Here is a 22,688-nt window from a genome sequence, read left to right as displayed (position 1 = left end):
TAGTTTGAATAAAACCCAACACGTGTTTTGCTATACAATAGCTTCTTCAAGCGGGTGTTTACAGTAAAGGCACACCTGAAGAAGCTATTGAATATCGAAACACGTGTTGCGTCTTAGTAAAACTATGTAGTGAAAATATTGTCAATACAATATTTTTTGAATATATTACAATAAAATCAATGAAATTATAGAAATTCAAAGGTTACCGAAGAAAATTTGATTTCTTGGATGACTTACAATTGTTCTCTCTAAATTGAATTATCGATAAATTACAATTTTCAGGGACTCTAGTTCCAAACCGAATATTTGTTGGTGGAATTACGGCCAATACCACCGAAGGTGATTTAATGCAGCTCTTCAGTAGCTATGGAACTGTAAAGGCAGCAAAAATAATACAGGATAGAGCTGGCGTTTCAAAGGGATATGGTTTTATAACGTTTGAAAGTGAAGATGACGCCAAGAGACCATTAAAGGAAGCTGATAACATTGTTTTCAAAGAAAGGAAGTTGAACATAGCACCAGCTATCAAAAAACAGGTTTGTATTTACGATTTGAATCAGTGTAGAAACATTTTTGTTCTGCATTAAATTGGCGTGGAATATTGTTTTGAAGTATATGTTTTTTTTAAAGCCATTCAGTCGGGCATTTGATGCATCCAGTCCACCAAATGTAGCAGCTGGAAACCCTGCACATTTTTTTTTCCCACCCGGAGCTGCGATGCCATATTTTCAAGGGGGTGTTGCCTATTATCCACAACCTCCACCTGCTGCTCCTGGAGACCCAAATGCCCAGCAACAAGTTTACCAACGTAAGTATTCCTCGCTGAAAAAATTAAATATTCTCAATATATTTGTGATCCTAACTGTGGTTAATCAAATTAAACCAACTAAATTTACCACGAACATGTCTTCAGTTTCATTCGTATTACTGAAACTTGAGTTTTGGACAAATTTTCTAGAATTCTGAAAATGAATTTTTCCTTCGCATTAACATTTAAAAAGAGGTTTTATGAAAAGCAATTCACCATCTACTAAGAGGAAATGAAAATACCCTTGAACTCCGGACTTTTAGTTTGATATTCTTTGAAATCAAACAACAACAGCAATTTATTTAGAAATAGGGACCCCAATATACAAACAAAATGGCACAACTATAACTAAGACAAATATTAAGATATAAAGGAATATAAAAAATACTAAAGACCTAACTTAATTACAATCAATTCCACTACTACTGTCACATCCACTACTACTCCTCTGTATATATTTATTTATTTATTTATTTCAACGGACAAGCCAATTTTTACAAATAACTTTTTATAAATTGTACATGTGCTTACATTAAAAATCGTAATTCATGAATGAAGTGTGTGTATTTTCTATAATGTTATCCAATTTGGTACTGAAGAGCCTTAGGGCAAGTGTCTTAAGGCGAAACATCGATGTATACCAGTGAGGATGACAGTGTTCTATGTAAGTGCAATTTGTTACCATTCATTTAAAGTAGAACTCATGTGAATGATATCTGATTTTTATTCCACAACAAATGTTTGAAATACAAACGGTGTAGAGAAAAGTATCTTCTGTATAATTCAGTGTTCATATAGAAGTATTTGTTTCGAAAGAATTTTTTTTTCTTTCGTGTAATTCAATGTTTATATGAAAGTAGCTGTTTCAGGAGGACATTCTTTCAGTTTGTGTCTGAAAGTTACTTATTTGCATGATCTACACATCCATGTAAAGAGTTACTTATTTTTAAATTGATTTCTTCATTCCTTTCTTTGGAAGATTCCCTCATCCTTTTTTTGTATCAAGATGGAGTAGTAGAAAGCCAGAAAGTTTCTTTCCCAAAAGATAATAATGAGTTATGTCAAGTATTTGTGTTTTTTGAACACTCGCATCTCATTCGAAGAAACACAAATACTTAGCAATATTCATATTTACTATTCAAGAGTATATATGGATAGGACATATATATGATTTCAATAAAAAGGAAGATTAACAATAATAAAATCTGGCTACCTGTCCTCAATTGCACACAATACAGTCATTTAATCGAACCAATAGGCAGTCAAGCCTACCGTTGATGGAATGAAACTGGAGACAAACTCCAATAACATATTATCTCCTGCAAAGACAACTAGAGGATTTTTTGCCTCATTGCCAGTCTTTGACGAAACGTTAGGAACGAAAACCTGAAGACTACGGCCAACGAACCCAGAAAATAACTTTGACTCAAACAACTTTTCTTGTAGACACTTTTAAAATTGTTACCGTTATAGTGTTCTAGATAGTTGCATTTGTTTTCAGCTCCCACTGTGTACCCCACTCAGGCAGGTCCTCCTCAAACGGCCACCTATCCTTCTATGATGTTCCCCGCACAGCCAATTTACATGCCGCAACAGTATCCTATGCCCATACCGGTAAGTGTATAATTTCTCATTTCTTTACCGATTTAATCCACTGATTTTTTTGTGGCTTTTGTGAAATAATGTGTGTGAAAAATATTGTTAGTGTAATAATAACAGTTTCACAATACACTAAGCTTTATGTGTTTGTTACTAGTTTATTTAAGAGATGCTTTTGTATTCTCACTGTAGTCGAGGGATCATTTCAAAGTGTATGTGTGGATGTTTCTTCACTTTGAAGTGGAAACATAAAACATGTTCAACTCTCCAATAATAATGAGAATCAACATCTATTTGAATGTAAATTTCTGCTAGTTTTTATTTCAATAAGTTTTGATCCAAAATTGGGACTCATTATTTTATTATCCGTGATTTTTTTTGATACTGTATTATATCATTTTGAAGTTGATCACACTGAACCACATAACAAGCAAATGTGAAATAATTTAATTTATGGCAGAGTTATTATTATATTCATTATTATATCATTATGTATTAGAATTTCATTAATTTTATTCAATTTATACGAGGTCTGTTGATGAAATAAGATGAATTTTCATTTTTCTCAGAAAATATTTATCATTTCATCAACTTCTATTTTGTCCCCTTTGAAGTATTTCTCCTCATATATAATACACTCGTGCCAGTATTTTTTCCAATCCACAAATCAGTTCTGATATGCACTTTTTTATGTCATTGAACCTGAATACAATCACTGTATGATACTGTCAACATTTCAAGTGTTTTTGAGCATTTTATTCCATTTTTACACAAAATTTGATGCAAATTGTTTGACCCATTTTTTCAATAGAAGAAATTATCTGAACTTCAACAATCATATAAACAATATTTGTAACAAAGCCTTAAGAATGCTAGTATTCATCAAAGATATATACACTTACACGTATCCCGTGTAATTTGAACATTCGTCTTATTTTTTCAACAGACCTCGTATATTTATTAAAAAATTTATTAGATATTCTTAAAAAATATGATGTCTAATGTATAACTGCTGTATCATAACATTCGGAAGAAAATAAAATATTCATCTATTTATTCCACCCTCAATGAAATGTAAAATTTGAATTGTGTGTGTAAATACTGGGTAATTTTGTCCAGTCCAGCAACTACATATCGGATGCAGGGCTATACCCTGTTTCCCAGCCGGCCTACGTATTGCTGGATGGCCTTCAGTACTGAGACCCCCCTACGCCCCCTGTCGTCCCTCTCTCAAGGTTTCTGATAGTACAAACCTATTGCTTACATTGTTGTACTTATGTGTTCTGTTCCCAAACAAATTGTTCCACTATGTAAATTGATCAGGATTATAGTCATTGGTGAAACTGGGTCAAAACCTCTGAAGTTTGTGGTTGCAAACAAAGAGATAAAAATGATCACGGGTTTCTTTAGTTTCTGAAAATTTTAGTTTTCATAAATTTCCTGATTTTTACAGGATACTCACTTAGCCAACATCCTGTAAATTATCATTGCTCTTCATAGAACTGGAACGGTTTGTATTTGGTGCATGCAGTTTATTATTTTTAGTACTTGTGATATGTGCCACTGTTTATGCTTTTTTAATTATTGATATTGGAGTTAGCTCGATGAAGAATCCTTCAAATGATCATCTGCTGTAGATTCATGTAACCACTTATTGAAATGCTCAACACGATATTCTGAGCTGTTCAAAAACTTATTTAAGATATTCTTGTTTCAAGATCTAGAACTTTACATAGGAAAAACAGTTCTTATTAGGGTTGAATCATTTATTAGTTTGTTAGATTGAAGTAAACCATCCTTTAATGAAATAGGTAAAGTATTCCTTATTATCCAAAATGTTTTTTGGAATCGAACATTTTTTGATTGCCTTTTTAGGTGGATACCACTTCTCAGGAGACACATTTTAGTAGCTCAGTGCAAAGGACTTGTCAAGTTGAGAGAATTAAAAAAAATACATACAAATTTATCATTCAGTTAGTTACAGTTAATTCTCTTTGAACCTTATGTTGTGTCAAAAAGGACTGAATTAACAATTTTAATTAATCGAGGCGAAACCTGGTCTAATTTCATGGTCATTCATTGTTCCTTATGGCTACAATTTTGTGGAATATCCTGTAATTTCAATTTATGATATTTTCTAACACGTTTCTATCGTGTTAAATAATGTCTGAAATGACCAAATTAAGAAATTTGAGCCACTCTGTATGAGATTTGACTTTGATCCTACCTTTGATTATCCTATCATCCAGATTTGATTCAAAAACTTAACCTGTCAATGGTCACGTGATTAAAAGTCCATTAGTAATAATAATAATAATTAATATTTTACACTCAGAATAACTGTTCAAAAACCAATATGCTAACAAATAAAAAATTTGAGGTATCAAATGTTGGCTTTGAAAAATTAAGGTTAGCTATTGAATGGGTATATATTTTTGTTTTGAATGTCTGGATCATTATAGATATTGTATTTTTATATATTTCTATTGAATAAAAACGCACTGCATAATGTAGTAAGTGTTAACAGTCCTATCGAATTAGGCCATTGGCAGAACTTTGACGTGCGGACGTTGTTGACGTTGATCAGGATCGGACCTCTTCTGTTGGCCAGTGCCCGCTACTGCTAACGCAATTTTCAGTACATTTTGTCGATTTCTTCACAATAGAACTCCGCTGGGTTTTCACTTTTGGGAAGTGCTCTCAAGTGGTTCATCAGTGTTCAATCACTGTCCTGAACGTCTTCTTTTGTAGGGGATATACTTTTCGTCGCAGGTGACAATCCGATAGAGAAAAGAATTGTATCGGTTGCACAAAAGCAAAGATAGACCTCGAAATGTGACAATTTCTATCGATCATGGGGTATCCATTTTTCATGCTGTTTGACCTTTCCAATACGTTTTAAATCATCGTCCTGGATTACTGTAGGGTGACCACTTTGAGGCTCATCTTCGATGCTAACAACTCCAGAATGAAATTTCGCAAACCAACGTCGAACAGACCGTTCACTATCATTGCCAAATGCCTGATTAATTTTTTATGCTGTTTTGGCGGCGCTTTGGTTCAATTAGAATTGGTTTCTCCATGTGGAAGCAATGATATCGAGCAGTAGAAATTACATTTTTTTATAATATTTTCATTTTTTATCCAGTTTCTTTGAAAAATCCTGAAATGGGGCACTTTTGGTGGTACTCTGTGTGTAAACTAAACTATTTCTGTTTCAACTTGTGTTGCATGTAGTCCAATGTCAGTTGTCCATTACAGTTTTAGTTATTAGCATGAATGATATACAGTGTGTGTATCGAACTTTCATTAGAAGTTTGTGAGTAAGGACTGAAGTTAAATATTTCATATTGAAGTTTCAGGTAATAATAAATATGTTCCTTAATCTGTTTTATTTAACATTTGAATTCTCCGTAAAAAACGATTCGTAAATATATGGAATTGCATGAGTATATACCTAGCGATACGGGTTAGTTATACCATAAAAACAAACCAAATAAATTTCGAACAAAGTTGTTCTTCGAAACAAAAGATTTTGAATGAATGTTTTTTTTTTATTTCCGAAAATTAATTTGACTGGGATACTGAAGGATTCAATCTTTGAATATAATGGAAGATTCCCATTTTTTTTATAGAGATGGAGAAGTTGAAAGCCAAAACATTTCATTCCCAAAAAATTAATCACTACTGAAAATATACTCCTCTCAATTCAATCTAGATATTTATGCATATATACAAATCTAAATTTTGAGGAAAAGTCGCATCTTGGAAAAGTGAGTTTTGATTCACTCAGTATCAAAAAAATGGTCAATATATTATCTAATAATGAAAATGAAAAGAGAAATTAAAATTTCTATGTTTTCTTCCACTTATACAATAAGTTTGAGAATGTCTGTATAGGACGAAACTGCAGTAACGATAGTTACAAATAAAAGTGGTAAAAAACATAGAAATTTTCATTTCTCTTTTCATTATGATCTTCTACCGCGTAGTAATGGCTACATCCATCAATTTAATAATGAAAAACCATAATTTTTTAATATATTAATTACATAGCAGATTTTGCAAATGAGTTTTCATTGAAAATAGATATGGTTGAAGAGATGAACTTTTTGACATTGTTTTTGGCATAACTTCTGAATCGGTCGGTTTATACTCAAACAATGTTATGTTTTTCTGATTATAAAAAGAAATTCACGCCATGCAATTTTTAAAAAACCTATTTTTCATATGGTACTTGGTACTCTGAATATTGTAAAATATTTTTAAAAAGATCAATGAATTTGGATCTACAATGGAGGATTGATGCAAAACACTATTATCATATATGATGAATAATCACAAATTTGGCATGTTTGTATTATTTAGGTATATTTTGTAGATGCTGACCGAATATTTGAGTTCAGATATATATATTTTTGAAATCTTTGTTCTAACAAAACATCTGGAGATCTATTTCCAACACTTCATGTTGAAAACCATTGTAATTTTTGTCACATTTTAAACGGCAATTATCAATGGCAGTGAAATTCCAAAATGTGATAGTACATTTAGAATCACCTGCTAAGGATAGGTCCCGAGAACATTGTTAATTTTGAATCTATATTATCAGAAAGACTATCGTTTTACTCTTTGAAATTGATGAATGGTTCACAGAAAGAAAATTTCTTGTGTTGGTAGTTTTGAAAATTACCATAACAAACTATTTATTTTAGAAAATTTTGCACATTTTTTAAGTTTTTTCATTGGCATGGCCTGCTCTTAGATACACTCTGTAGTTATTGAATATAAATTTCTGAAATCGTTTCTAGTATGACTACAACTTCTACCAGACAAATGGAGCTCCGCCCTCCGCACAGTATATTGTTGGAGGCCAGGGTGGCCCCGGAGGACCACAATGTGGCCCAATCGCGCCTTCCAATAGTCCCCCAAGGCCACCTTGTTATAGCCAACAGGTGAGTGATTTTTTTACTTTAGATATTCTGTGAAGGTGGATGTAAATAGGTTTCAAACTACAACATCGACCACACGCTTGATTTTCCCTTGAATTTTTTTTAATTTGCCTTAATTTTTTTTTCAAAGATGATAGAAAACGTGATTTCATTGATACTAGTTTGCAGTTTTATAATATGCAAAGCCCATTAGCTTTGATGTATTGACAGCAATATGATTTATATGATCTACAAATCATAATTCCTCGTCAAAGATAACTCCTAGATCCTTCATTGAAGTGACAACTCGTGTCACTTCAATGAAGTTAGTGGATTAACATTAATGGAGTATAAGGTATGAAATTCTCTATTCACTTTATAAAAGCTGATGAAACTACATTTGCTGATGTTCATGTGTAGATTGTTTTCAATATACCACCTATCCAAGGTGTTTCAATCATGTAACCGAGGAACATCTTCCAATGGTTCTATTGGTCTGAACATTATAAAATCATCTGCGAGCATTAGAAAGTAAAGATGTTGAACAAAACAGGTGCACAATGAGACCCTTGAGTTACTCCCGACATTATATGAATGATAGTTGACGTAGCATTTCCTACCCTAACTTGGTGATATCAACCAGTCAATAAGCTTTCAAACCATGATAGAGACAGATCTGTGAAACCAAATAATCTCATCTTATGTAATAGTATGTTTTGATCAGTATATTTTAATCAGTATATTGTCTTTCATCACGATATTCACCACCACTTCACTCGAAATAATAATAACTTATATATTAACAGAACAAAAAACAAAAATACTATGAACTCATTGTTTTTCAAGGGTTTTGATCGGTTCAACAAATTACCTAATGCAATTAAAAATAGCCCATCTCTAAACATGTACAAAAATGAACTGAAGAAATTTGTTTTAAATGAACAAATATGATATGTATTATGTCTTTGTTACCTGTAGCTGTAATTTGTATAATTCCATTCATCTAATGTTCGTTATATATTTCAAATAATTATGTAATTTATCTTTCTACATGTTGCATTGAAATTTTTCGAATGTATAATGTTGCTGTTTTGTAGTAATGTCTTTAAAAATATTTTATTGAACTTATGTTTGTCATACATTTAAGTCATTTCTAGATGTAACACATACCTTTTTTTTTATTTCTACCATTCTAGTTGATTTGTATATTATTAAGATATCCTATTTAAATAAAGATCTATCTATCTATCCACACGATCACATGGCTTGAAACTTCAAAGAAATTTCCTGAAAATTGTATACAATTGTGAAAACTCCAATTCGATGTTTTTCAAAATTCAGTTCAGTTAGTTCAGTTTGTTTGGTTTTTCAGGAACTAATCATTATTGTCAGCCTATTCATATTTATGTAATTTATCCAAACGGCCATATTATTTTTTAATATTTATTTTTCATTGTTGGTTCAGATGAGATATTTGAACTTGAGGTATGATGGAATTATTAGAAATACCAAATCAGATGATGCTACATGATCTGATATACAATTTTGATATTATATTATCTTTTTTCAGATGCCAGCCTATAATCCAGCAGATCCCATGTTCTACAACATACCCGTCTATGGTCCCACAATGGAGGGACCACCTGTTTACACCGAGGCCTTCGACTTGGGAAATGGTGGACCATACGCAGAGGTGTGTAATAGAAACTAGGTAGTAGTATCAATGAATTATTTTTCAATCTCTCTGTGAGCTGTTCACTGTTGACACTTTTTTTTGTGGTTATTAGGACACCTACAACATGGGTGATAACAACATTACACAACAAGGCATAGAGACTTCAATCCCGCCTCCTGTCTCAGTACCTGCTGTACAAACACTCACTTTTCCTACTCATAACATCAATGTTCCTCCTCCTCCTATTCCTACAAGCATTGAGTTGAATGTCCCCAATGCCTCTTCTCGGCACCAGATGGATCCTGTTGTTGCAGAAGATGTGTCTACACCTAGGAATTCAGACACACCTGTAGTTTCTATCCTTTCTATCAACGAACAGCAAGAAAAAGACTATTCATCAATGCAGGGTGGTCGAAGGGTGAAAATTCCCCCGCCAAACCTGCATAACAACTTTCAAATTCAGCACGCTCAACATCCAAATGGTTACATTAACCATTTTTCTGGTTACAACGGTCCACCACCGACTCAGTTTGGAATGTACAATGGTTATTCTCAGAATGGTCCCATTTTCCCGGACTATCGTCGAGTGAATGGGTTTGACAACCGTATCAACAAAAATAGAAGGCGTTCATATGACAATCGAAAATCCAACGATCACTCAAGCCGTTCCAGTATACGCACTGATTCCAACTCCTCGGCGAGTTGCGTTGATGAAAACAAAAATGAAGACAAATCTCACACGCGCACTTCTGTCAACACGCCACCTCCTGCCCCTTATTCACCGATGACCCATCAATTTAAAACTATTGCAAACAGCAACACAAGGAACCACCAAAATTCCTTCAGATATTATAATAATAATAATTATTACAAACCAGCATATTTAGACCGATCAAAAACAAATGACTTGACCACTCATAATAAACCCAGCAACAACTCCTCTAGTAATAACAGCACCTTTTCTTGCCCAAACTCCCCACAATCCTCCATTTCCCAGGTGCATATGTCGGCAACTCAGACCTTCGTACCGCAAGCTAGGCGCAATAAGAGATCTGTTAGACGTAGCGGCACCGGCGGATTGAACGAAATTGGCGCTGGCGACGCCCCCCTTCCCACTGAAGTCGGCGGTGAGGTGTGCAAGAAATTGGAGACGCTCAAGTTGTAGTAGGTGGGAGAAAGTCATTATTATGTATATTTTTTTCTATTTATTTAAGACTGTACAATAACTGTAACATATTATAAATTTAATGTAGACCTATGAGAGGGATATTAATATAATATATATTTATTGAAAAATGTGTAGATGTGACGATTTGATTTTGAGAAAGGATTTTTTTTGGTGGTACAGATGACTTGGAAACGTCTTGTCAGATATCTTAATGTGTCATTTCTATCCATGATAAATAATTGATGACTTTTCATATTATGAACTTTGTTCAAGACGTGTTTCACTGTGCAGTACATTCTTTAGTTGAACTGGTACATTGAACTATTATAGTTAGTTTATAATACAATGAGTGGTCAATAACGAATAATTCTAGAGAAGCAGGTGAGTTTTAGGAACAATAGAGGTCAATAATGATTGATTCTAGTATTTTTTTTAACAAATCCAATTGGGGTTAATAATTTTATTGTTTTCTTTTAATTTTCAGTGATTCCAACAGGTAAAATTTTGTCCTTTACTTTCTGTACGTAATGATCTTAGTTCACGTTCAAAGCGTGGTTGTTCTCTATGAAGTGGCGTGTATAGGTGGGATTTCTTTCACAATTTTTTTTTTGTTTTCTGAAATTCCCGTTTTGAAACTTCTAGACATTTTTGGGCCTAATTTACGTGTTTACTTGTCCTTACCGGCGTTAGAAAAATCAGGTGATTACAAGCTAACTTGTGGTTCATTCCCAAACGTTTATATTGGGAGAATGTCTAAATTTTTTACTTGGTGAAACTGAAAGGTGTCTGTCTGCCATCTTCAGAGATTAACTATGATTTCAACAAGGACTACGACATATTTGATACAAATAATGAAAGACAGAAACTGCACCTAAAAATCAATAAACATTAATCAAATTACCTATTAAATGATCAACAAGAAGTCGGACATTAACCCTTATTGATTTTATTTCTTGAAAATGAACTGTAATTAGTCGTTTGGACTAATTATTGTAATTAAGTTCAACTGAAGAAGCTACCATGTAATGAAAAATACTTCTTGAATAATAGTTTATATTATGAAATTTGTTTATTATCCTGGATGATGTTATTCTAATCAAGTAATGTTATTTCGTTCAAAGCCTGGCTCATTTCACATTATATTACACATAAAACAAACTTTTTTTAATGTGATTGATCTCATGTTTTGAATGTGTCAGAAAAAAATCCTTTTATATTAGTAACTTTCGAAAAATATACGTTTCAATTGAATAAAGTCAGGACAGATAAAACGAGAATAATATGATTTATGTGAAATATGATTGAGGCAGAATCATTGAATATCTAAAGAATTACTGGGGAACAAAGTAAGCAACCATTACCTCCAGAAATACGGACGGAAAGGTATTTGTAATATGTTGACTAAATCATAATCGATTTGTAAAAAAAGGAATATGATTTCAATGACAAATTTGACAAGTAATATTGGTTCATAACAAGTTTGCTTTTTATATATGTTGTCAAAATTATAAATAATAATGAAATGAAATCTTAAACATATTATGTAATGCTCTCGATTCAAGTTTTATTCATGCATTTTGAACTGATCCTGACGTATCTATCTGCTACCGCCGGATTTTCAAATAATTCAAAATCAATTTTTTAAGTAAACGACAATATTACTTTGAAGTGAAACACAGTGAGATGCCATTTGTAGAGGACATTCTGTAGTCTAGAAACAACGTAGATTTGTTTTAGAAGAAAATTTGTGCTCTAAGGTGCGTTACTTAGAACGAATCAATGCAAAATATAAGTATGTTATTTAATGTTTAAGACCACACAATCTTGCATAATTCTCATGTGTATATTTTTGTTTTTTGAGTTGTTAACTTTTTGTATTGAGTATATTTTTGTTGAATGATTGATGAATTACTAATTTGTCGCTCGATTTTTCCATTTCATTTGATTGAAAAAGGGCAAATCATTGCTATTTCGTTCTGTCTTCTCAAATTCTGAGAAAAACTTCAAGACATCTAGAGATAATGCAGGATATATATGCCAATAAAGAGTTCATTGGAAATTGGCAAATGATTTTGGTTCAATCTCGACATTTGGAAACCCAGTATATTAAACTATTCACGAGCTGTTGCCATTAAGAAGACTCCTATGTAAAAAGTGAGCTGACTCCGTACATTTGCAAAATGCACTTATCATCACAGAATTTATACAAATTTTCATGGTAAATTGTTGATTTAATTCAGTGACTTATGTTGCATCTAACTATAACTAAAAAAAAAGCATTGAAATAAATTGCATAGGTGATGAATTTTATCTAATACAAAGATATCTTTCTTTGAAAATTACATTGTTATGTTTTGTAATTTCGCGTTGAACAAAATTTAAGAAAACTTCAACCTTCTGAACAGACTGCAGCCCTTGCCGAATTTTTAGGGTGTCATTTGATACTCTTTAGAAAGTGGAAAATTAATTTCAGCATGCTGTCAGTTACAGGTGGTGCAAGAAAAATTCTGTAAAACCAAAACAACCCAAATTGGGGGTAATTGCCAAAAGTTCTTGCATGGCTTTCATAAATTTAAATACTAATTATGACTGGGATCTTTCCTAACCGAATGCCTTACAAGAAAATGGGGAAAACATTTTCATTTTTGCAAAAGTTACCTATATATGCAAGATTGATAAATTCCTATTCGATTTCTTGGTCATGCATTTGTAAACGTACAAGAATACATGACTTTCAACCCTAATTTTAAGTTTCATATAAAAAAAACGAATTTCACGAAAGCGACACTTTTGCTTCAGAGGTTACTTTCTCGAAAATTTTTCCTAAGTGCAAGTTTTTTTTAGTGTGACGTTTGATTAGGAAAGAATCCAATCGTAATTAGAATCTAAATTTATGAAAGTCGTACAAGATTTTCATGTGCTCCATTCTCAAATGACGGCATTAACCTGAAATTCGTTTTTTACTTCAAGACTATGACAATCATAGTCGTTTCTTAGAGGTATCAAATATGGCTCCCTGAAAATTCAGCGGTTTGCAGTCTACAATTTTTTCAAGTGACCAAATTCAACACGCTTTTGAGCATTCAAAGTAATTTGAGAATAGTTTTATTTCCTCACTATCACGTCTTAAGTCTTCTTCATGGCAGCTTCCTTATTGACTTACTCTTTGTATCCGTACTTAATAATGATCTAAAGAGGGTTTCAATCGGGAATGACGATTTTGTTTTGAGAGACAACGAAACTATTACTTTTAGAAATTGCTCATACTGCTGTTTATTCGTTAATATTCTATATTGCAAAAAATTTGTTGTAATGCAAGATGAGGTATAATTGTTGTAGAGTCTGCATTGACTATAAAACTAAATTTGAAGTGAGATCATTGCTCAAAAACATTTGGCTCTCTAATTTTCGAAAATTTTAAATTCCGTAATGAATGTGCAGTTTTAAAAAAACATCTGATATTGTGACTGTTGTCTTTTGAAATGAATACATTGATAGGGTTTTACGGTCACACATTTTGAAAGGGCCTTGAGTAGCAATTGATTTTTTCAATTTTTAGGCTGTGACAATTTAAAAATATTTATTGATGTTTTTGTAGTTTTTATACAGATTAAAAATTACTTGCAAAATACTTTCTCGAATATAAAGTGCTTCGAAGAGAGTTTCGCAATTTCTCAAGAAAGTATTTCTTGGCAATTATTCAAAATATGTCAATCAAAACGTCGATTTACGAACTTGAAATTGTTGAGATGTTTCAAAGAGCCTAAACACATGATTAGTAGAAATGTAAACGTTTTCTATGATTTTGAAAGGGTTCATTGAAGAGTATAACATATTTTTTCCAAAGATATAATTCGTGAGTAAGTTTTAGATATAGCTTGTAAAAATGATATATACATATTCTATATTTAGATTTTTAAGATATAGTAACTTATTGACTAGTTTGTAAGGTGAATATGAATAGGTCCATCTGTCATTTAAGATAAATATTTGCCAACATAGTTTACAAATTTATATTTTGAAAAGTGCAGATTATGCTTTCTTACTGAGTTTTTTGAAATTCCTCCCAACAGAAAAATAAATACTTTGAAATTATTATTTTTTTATTTTGTTGAATAATGTACATTGTACCTGCGTATTATTGAAAATGTATATATTTTGTTGAATATACAGGGTAAATGTAAATACACCGTTGTTTATACAGGAAAACTTTAACATCCTGTAGTGAAATTTTTATCAATCCCATCAAGAATATGATGTCATTGAAGTAATGCACTGATAAGTTAGTTTATAATGTTAGAATTGAAATGAAAGAAGTACTTTTTTATGTAATGCTTGTTCATCGTAACAGATGTTTCTAATTCGTAGAGAATATTTATTACCTAGAAATGGTAATAATATCAATGTAAATTCATATTTACGGAAATTTAACTATGAAAACTTTTCATTTCACGTTTCTAATGCGAATGCATTACTTCGTTGCCATATCCTGTATAAAATATTTTTGGGGTATATTTCATCAGACCCTGTATACATGAAATTGTTGTCTATACAAAATTTTATTCACCTGTGTTATATTTTTAACTGTATTGTGGTAAATTTGCACGATATTGACAATGGCCGATATAATCTTAGTGTAGTAATGAACCATAGCTGTAGCGTTCACCTAATATGAGGTGTGAAGTCCTGCTCCTTTATGAGTTCACCGCGCTCGAAAAATTTCTCCATGATGAGCATTTTGGTGTAGAAAATAGCCTGCATTTAGAATTTTCGTTTTTATCCAAGGTTGCTCCTCCGCAAATTCATATACTTTTACCATTTTCATCAAACTTTGGAACTTTATGCCGTAAGGGATTGTTGCTAATTAAAAGAAAGTTGCCCTTACCAATTCTTATAACAATGTTATAAATCCTTTCATATAGTGACGGGAATATTTCAAGTTAATGAACCACCTTTCAACATTTCTTTCAAATTTTCAGTATTTGAGGCATCCTAAATTCTTATAGTTATTGTCGTCATAACTAGTGATGCGCCGAATATTCGTTTGGTATTCGGCATCTGTTTCACTTTTTGTATTCGGTTTTTATGCTAAATATATTCGATTCAAGTATTTCTATTTTCTTGGTATACAGTGTCATCCCCAAAGTAGGCACCATATGGGAAACTTCTTTATTAAGGTTTTTTCGACAAAAAGTTATTCTTGATAAAAGTTTGTGCATCCCCTAAAACAACATGCAGCAACAAAATACAGTAAAACACACGTATTATACGAGGATCCTTCAAATATTTGATTTTGAGACAAGAGTAAAGTACTCTTATTTTGAAAAATCTCGGGAAATGTTATTTTGAAAAGTTGTTCAGCATCGAAAAATACATCTACATTTGAAGTCATCTATCTAAGTGAAGTTTTATTTTTTTTTTAAATGGGGACTACGAAAAGAAAAATTTGCTAAAACGATAAATAGACAGCATCCTGTAAACGACGTTTTATTTTGAAAGCCTGCAATATTAACAAATTACATTACTATGGTGTTAACCACAGTTAATTTTTTGAAGAGTAAAATAAATTTCAAATTTTATGGTGCAGTTTTTTTTTATTTTTCGTTAACACAGAACAACAATAATATCAAATCACAAAACATCAAAATAAAATAGGTATTTTGGAACAAACTCGTTGATTTTCTGGAGATTATTTTGGACAAGAATATCTTCAGAAAAATCAACGAGTTTGTTCTGAAATACCTATTTTATTTTGAGTTGTGATTTAATATTATTGAATATCAAGTTCTTGTCACAGTTCTATATAATTTTGAGTAATTTTCGGTGTTAACAAAAAATAAAAATAAACTTTTCACCAAAAACTTTGAAAATTATTTTACCCTTCAAAATAATTGACCGTGGTTAACATCATAGTTGTGTCTTTCGTAATATTTCAGACTTTTAAAATAAACCGTCTTATACAGGATGCTGTCTATTTATCGTTTCAGCAATTTTTTTTTCGTAGTGCCCATTTAAAAAAAGTGGGCAAAAAAATAAAACTTCACTTACATGGCTATGACTTCAAATCTGGATATATTCTTTAATGCTGAACAACTTTTTTAAATAACACTTCCCGAGATATTTCAAAATAAGAGTATTTTACTCTAGTCTCAAAATCAAATATTTGAAGGCTTCTCATATATTACGTGTGTTTTACTGTATTTTGTTGGTGCATCTTTAGTTTTAGGGGATGCACAAACTTTTATCAGGAATAACTTTTTGTCGAAAAACCCTTAATAAAGAAGTTTCCCATATGGTGCATACTTTGGGGATGACACTGTAGAACTAAAAGACAGAACCTCTTATGTAAGATTTATGTTATGAGTCAAAGAAATCCTATGAAGAATGAGTTGAGTGAAGCTGATAAAATAAAGCAATTGAACTTTAAATCTTGAAACAATATTTATTTTTGAACTTTAATTGAATCAACATATATTTTTAAACTAAAAACCAACACTGTTTTGATTGGCCTACGGGTTTTGCCGTAGTCTTGTCAACTAAGTTTCAATGTGGTTGCGTTTGCAGTTATTCCCTCATGTAAACTTTTGATTCTCGTAGTCACGGAGGAACTACCTTATTAAAATAGTGATCAAGAATACTTGTTTATTCAGAATGAATGGTTTTCGAACAATTCAACGAAAGTGTAAGATATAACATCCTTTTCACAATTAAGAATGATACTGAAAGAGGGCTGATGTGGAGATTCAATTCATCAGGTGTGTTGAGTTGGATGTCTACAATAGGAATAATGCAATACTTTCGAAAAGCCGCTTTGCATATCGCCAATGAAATGAAAAATACTCGCATGTAATATATTGGGCAATAAAGCTCGGCAAATAAAATTCTAGCTAAAAGAATGTACACTTTCACGGCCGGAGATAACTGTAAAAGCTATTTTCCGCCTTTGATAATGTCTACCGCCGTAGTAGACAAAATGTCAGCCATAAAAACCTGCAGACCACTGCCAAAAACCTGGAAAATAGCTTTCACACAATATTCCAGTTGCCATCTATTATTAACATAATAATGTTGAGCACAAAGAATAGTTATGTATTTATTACACTTGCGTAGATTATGTTTTTGTTTCACATGTTCATTTGCTGACCATTATTATTAGTTTCTGTAAAATATAATCGAACGAAATGCAATCAAATTTAGAGTGTGTTCTATTTGCTTATAATCATTTAACAAATAAATCAGCTAATAGTTGATTGCATTCAAAAATTGCATATATGTGAAGCGACTTCAAGAATTTGTTTGATATAAAATGTAACTTGAAAATATGGGTTATTGGTACTGCCACATTTCTGATTAGGTTGATATAATGTATTAAAAAAGTGGTGATGCCTGTTTGAATTTTATTGACAAGGAAGGTAACTTTAGATACATCTAAGAATTAGTTGAATTGGATTTTAACTAATATTTCCGCTGTTAAACCAAAAATGAGCTAGTCAGAAAGGTGGTTATACATTTTCGTTTAATATATTCATAGTATCGAGTACTTTTCAAAATTAACAAATAGGAGCAGCAGGTCTTGTGTCAATTTTTGGTTTCGTACAATGTCTAAATGGTGAATAACCGCCGTATGAAAATTATTATAACAAGCTCTAAAAGGTTGTGTGAGGTACATGTAGATATAATAAAAAACTGTAGGTTTTAGCTATAAAGGAAATATATACGAATGTTTGGTCAATTATATTTTGAACTATTTTTGGGTTGAAGTACAGAATATGTTGATTGCTCTTATGTTGTGTTAGCATGGTTGATATATTCAAATTTCGAATATTTAAAAGTGTCAAGCTCAGATCCAACCATTGTCTGGTAGTTGAAGAAATTATAATGTTGAAACAAATAGAGGAAGTATACAAATCTCATTTGAATGTTCGTTCAATGTTGTTCAATGTGCCTTTGGACAGCACCTGTTCTTATCCAATGTATCTAAGGAATGAAACAATTCAATGTTTTCTATTGCCTAGAAAACGTCTCTGATATTATTTTTTCCCAATTCAGTACTTCCTATATAAGGGAGAGGCTTTGGAACTTAACTCTGATTAACACTTTTAGTAGTTATGATGCACTGTTTGGAACCTTTGGTGTAGTAATGAATATTACTGGAGTTTCTTTCCCAACACCAAATCGTTATTTTTAACACCTCGACACGTGTTTCGATCACCAAGTGATCATCTTCAAGAGGAAGATTAAACTGATTTTCCTCTTGAAGATGATCACTTGGTGATTAAACTGATCGTCCTCTTGAAAATGATCACTTGGTGATCGAAACACGTGTCGAGGTTTTAAAACAAACGATTTGGTGTTGGGAAAGAAACTTTTAGTAGTTGTTTTACATTCCAAGAAGGGATACTCAAATAATTATTATGGATCGTTACAAGTCAAGTTCATACTCAACACATGATGATTCAATAAATTATCAACCTCCTTTGGATACTTTCACCTTCCACAATCTAAAAAATATTAAAATTGTAATGGGAAACTTTATACACCTGTAGAAAGGGTAACCTTCTTTAGTTTACCCGAATAAGACTATATACGTAAATTCAAAGTATTTTTCACAAAGAAAAATGATCTATTTATAAGTAACTCGTATTTAATAATTTTGCCTATCAAAAAAAAAGACCTACGTTTTGGAGGCCAAAATCTGCCCCTCCCTCTATACACAGCTCTTTGCTGATTATTTCAACTTCTTCGTCAAACGACGAAGGAGTTTTTGAAATGTGAGTTATGTCAATGTTGTTGATTGGAGTCCTAAAACATTTGATGATGGAGTTCTCTGATATTGTTGCTATTTCGCCACCTATCTTCGAAACAGGTAGCAAAGTACAATCCATTTTTAAGGAGCTGTTCGAAATAGACTTTTCTCCGGATATGAGAATACAGATTCTTCAAGTTTACGTCTCTTAGATTCATTGGCAATTCTCGCCATGTCAATTCAAATCGATGTTCACCGTCTGATTTCGAAGTGTGTTCTAACAATTTTGATCCTGTTGATTGTCTATTTCTGATATAATCTCGATGTTCATTCTCAAGCATATTTAATGGCCTCGGAGTTTCATACAACTTTTACCACAAAAACAAGATACCTTATTCCTTTTTTTTTTCCTTCTCTCTTGTTGGTATTTGTTTGTGAGAATAGATCTCGGTGTTTTTTTGTTTTGTACGAAATTCCAACATCATATCTTATTTCCAATTCGTATTATCTTTTCAGATAGCCCCGGTATGTAAGATGCAATGTTAGTTTTGAAAGGTGTCGGTATAAAGTTCTCCATTAATATTTTCATATTTTTCAAATTGTGGAAGGTGAAAATACCCACAGAAAGTCGATAAAAATCTGATTTTCTTCCACAAAAAACGACTTTCATTCAACAATTACTATGCATTGGAGGATATACATATTATTTTCGAAAAAAGGAAGCTGCTGTTCAAAAATTTACTATTTGCTACATTAGATAAACATCTTGTACATGAGTGATGATCAAATTTAAAGATTTTACTCTCGCTGGAGTTCTTAATTATTTGACTCTTTGGTAACGAGACGAGTCACAAAAATGTCACCCCTTCCAAATACAACAGTTGAGATGTATCTTCCCCATTTTGGTTCAACATTTTATTGCAACAGATTTTGAAAGTTGTCGAAAATTTCAGCCAAAACGCAATACATCACCTGAAAATTTTCGAGAAACAAATTGTGAGTGTTGTTTTGGATGACTACGTATGAGTAAACATATAAATTGTAGTGGACAGATCATTCGGTCTTCATATTAGAGGTGATTAATCGGTTTCAGAAGAGCCAAACTTGTGTGATAGACGACCAGAATGTGTGTCTAACCTGTAAGTTTACTTTGAAGGTATGATACATATTTTGCTCTGACTAAAAATTGTGTTCAATTTGTTACAAGTATTGTTTAGAGACCTCAAAGTGGAGTTTCAATGTAAAAATAATTAAGTGCATTTTCTTTACGACTCATATTTTGCCACTTGAACAGTTTATATAAGCGACCTTCAAAATATTATATTGAATCGATAATTTAGGACCCACAAAGATATTTTCAGAAGTGAAAATTTTCTGTACTGATGGATTTTCACATTGATTGTGAAAAGCTATCTTTGCCCCTTGAAAAGTGAGAAAATACTAAAATAATACTTTAGTGATGTTAAGACTATGTACAAAGTATAACTCGGATAATAAATAATCATAAGGTAAACCGTTTTTCATTTTCTGATTTCCCTCGAAGCATACAAATGATAAAACAGTTAGGTAGAGAATTCACTAGACCTCTTTATAACTGATTGAAGTAGTAGTAGTTTATTTAAATATAAATTTCTAATATACACTATTAAAAAAAAAACATTTAACCTATTCAAAATACATTCACTCAAGATTTAAAATTGCTTTATAACTATAAAACAACACTCATAATAGTACAGTCATTACATATAGAAGAATTACATTAATCAAGAAGAAAAACGAATTCACATGAATATAAAACTAATCACTGATACTCTATGCCTAATAAACAACATTGGGTTGATTTCTGATATATTCAATCAGTTTGTGTTCAAACATTGTTACTGTCCTAGCATTTTTTATTATTTGTGGAAGTCTATCAGGTATAGGAATCTAAATTTGAATTGTTTTTATCGCAAAAAAAGTTCGACAAAAAAGGGGTGGCAGCATTGCTTGGAGTTAGGCCGCTGCTCCCCCACCCGACGAAGCTCCTGTCATCTGTCAACTTTGACAGGAGGAGCCTGGACAAATGCGCTCGAGTGGGAAGCAACGTCCAAAATTAGAGAGAGAGAGAGAGAGAGAGATCGTATAACGTATGTGTCGTTGAATAAACTTTATGTGCTAAGTTAAGAAAAAACCAATTTACAAACTAACAAATTGGCCCAGACATACTTTAATATGTCCCATTAACGTAGTTGTATGCAAAATTCTAATATATCGAGTAGTTTCGGATATATATTTTTTGAAGATGATTAGCGTCATTTGTTTTGTTCCTATTCACCCCGTTTTATTTACCTAATGTTTCTATCAATTCGTGTCATGATGAACATGAAAGTTGAATAGGTATAGCCTATTCTTTGCACACTACATGAAATAAATTCGGTGTTCTATAGACACCACAAAAAGACTGACATAAAAAAAACCAGTACAAACTACTTTGTTGGAGCTCAAACAGCTGATTTTTCTTGAAAAATTTTTTTTTTATATCTTATTTTTGATGTACTGGGCATGCTTGTGAAAATTGAGATTATTATCAACAATGAATCCAATGTCAAATTATGATTACCTATAGATAGAGCATATATCAATTCTACATCAATAATACAATTTTGGCTTTTAAGAAAACACGTTCAGTAATCTCCTTGAATCCAATTGGCCATTCAGTAAAATGTTTGAATTTTTAAGTTTATTAAAAGTAAATCAATACTGATGTTAATCAAGATCAGGTATTTATATCGCCATATGCGAGGGTACCTTTCAGTATTGAGTATCTATACTTTCAAAAATTTATCTTAATCAATTCTTGCAGCATTGTTTCAGCATTATTTGCAAAATGTGTTCAACTATAGGATAATTTGCGAGGTGAATTCAAATTCGAATGAAAATCTCAGTTTTTTTTAACAACGTTGCAGTATTGAACAAAGATGAAGAATAAAAGAGGGAACTGAAACATCTGGCGTAGAATAATGAAATACACAGTTTACTTTATCACTTGAAAACGCCAACTTGGTTGATGGGACGTGCGTCGAGAAGAGTGTTACAGTGCTGATGTTTGGGAAAAGTGCTTGTGTGGATTGTAACAAAGAGTTGAAATATCAATTTTTTCCTGTGCAGAAAAAGAAAAATAATCATCTGATGCATTATACACTACATGTTTTTCTTAATGAGTGTTCTAAACTACAAGAAAAATTTTTTGTCGAGTGACAAACAGCAACCGTCAACAAGGATCCGTCTGTGGTCCATAGATACGTATTGAATCTGAAAATTGTTTGAGTTTTATATGAAAATATAACTCTTGATGAGTGATTTGGATTTTAAAATAATCAAAGAACTTCAGTATAGGTCGGTTACAAATTTTGATATAAAATCGCTCGTAACTCAAAAACGAACAGTTTTTTCGAAATGATTACGAGAGTAAAACAGTTTATTTGGGATCAAAAGAAAATGTATGTGTTTTAGTGTTAGGTTTATAACCTTTTGTATTAGAAAGAGTGAATAATTTGCTGACCAGGAAAGGAACGTCAATTAGACATTCATAATCCGAATAACACATTCATATTCGAAAATATACGTGCGCTCGCCCACGATGTTTTACAATTTTTTCAGAACCCGATACGCACCTACTCCGTTTTTACATGTGCAGGCGCCCTTTTCGTGTGGATCATTACAGTGAAGCTGGCTATATGTGAAGTGAGCGGCTCTTGGTAACCCCTAACATTCGGTGC

At 32.1% G+C, this 22,688-nt stretch overlaps 1 protein-coding gene across 3 annotated transcripts in view; it reads left to right on the top strand.

Annotated features, from left to right (window-relative positions):
* The window catches only part of LOC111501929 (uncharacterized), an 18,290-nt gene extending 7,975 nt beyond the window's left edge, over positions 1-10,315 (top strand). For all 3 annotated transcript variants that reach the window (XM_074174108.1, XM_074174109.1, XM_074174110.1), the window contains exons 3-8: positions 283-536; positions 631-808; positions 2,310-2,422; positions 7,219-7,362; positions 8,909-9,031; positions 9,126-10,315. In XM_074174108.1, coding sequence (XP_074030209.1) covers positions 283-536; positions 631-808; positions 2,310-2,422; positions 7,219-7,362; positions 8,909-9,031; positions 9,126-10,178 — 1,865 coding nt within the window. In that variant the 3' untranslated portion in view covers positions 10,179-10,315. The remainder of the gene's footprint in view (positions 1-282; positions 537-630; positions 809-2,309; positions 2,423-7,218; positions 7,363-8,908; positions 9,032-9,125) is intronic.
* The last annotated feature ends 12,373 nt before the right edge of the window (positions 10,316-22,688 follow it).

This window comes from Leptinotarsa decemlineata, unplaced genomic scaffold (genome assembly GCF_025532065.1).
Source record: "Leptinotarsa decemlineata unplaced genomic scaffold, Ldec_3_MD MMD2_tig00000505_RagTag_RagTag, whole genome shotgun sequence".
NCBI lineage: Eukaryota > Metazoa > Arthropoda > Insecta > Coleoptera > Chrysomelidae > Leptinotarsa > Leptinotarsa decemlineata.
Note: the sequence above shows the minus strand (reverse complement) of the source record. Positions and strands in the feature narration are given on the sequence as shown.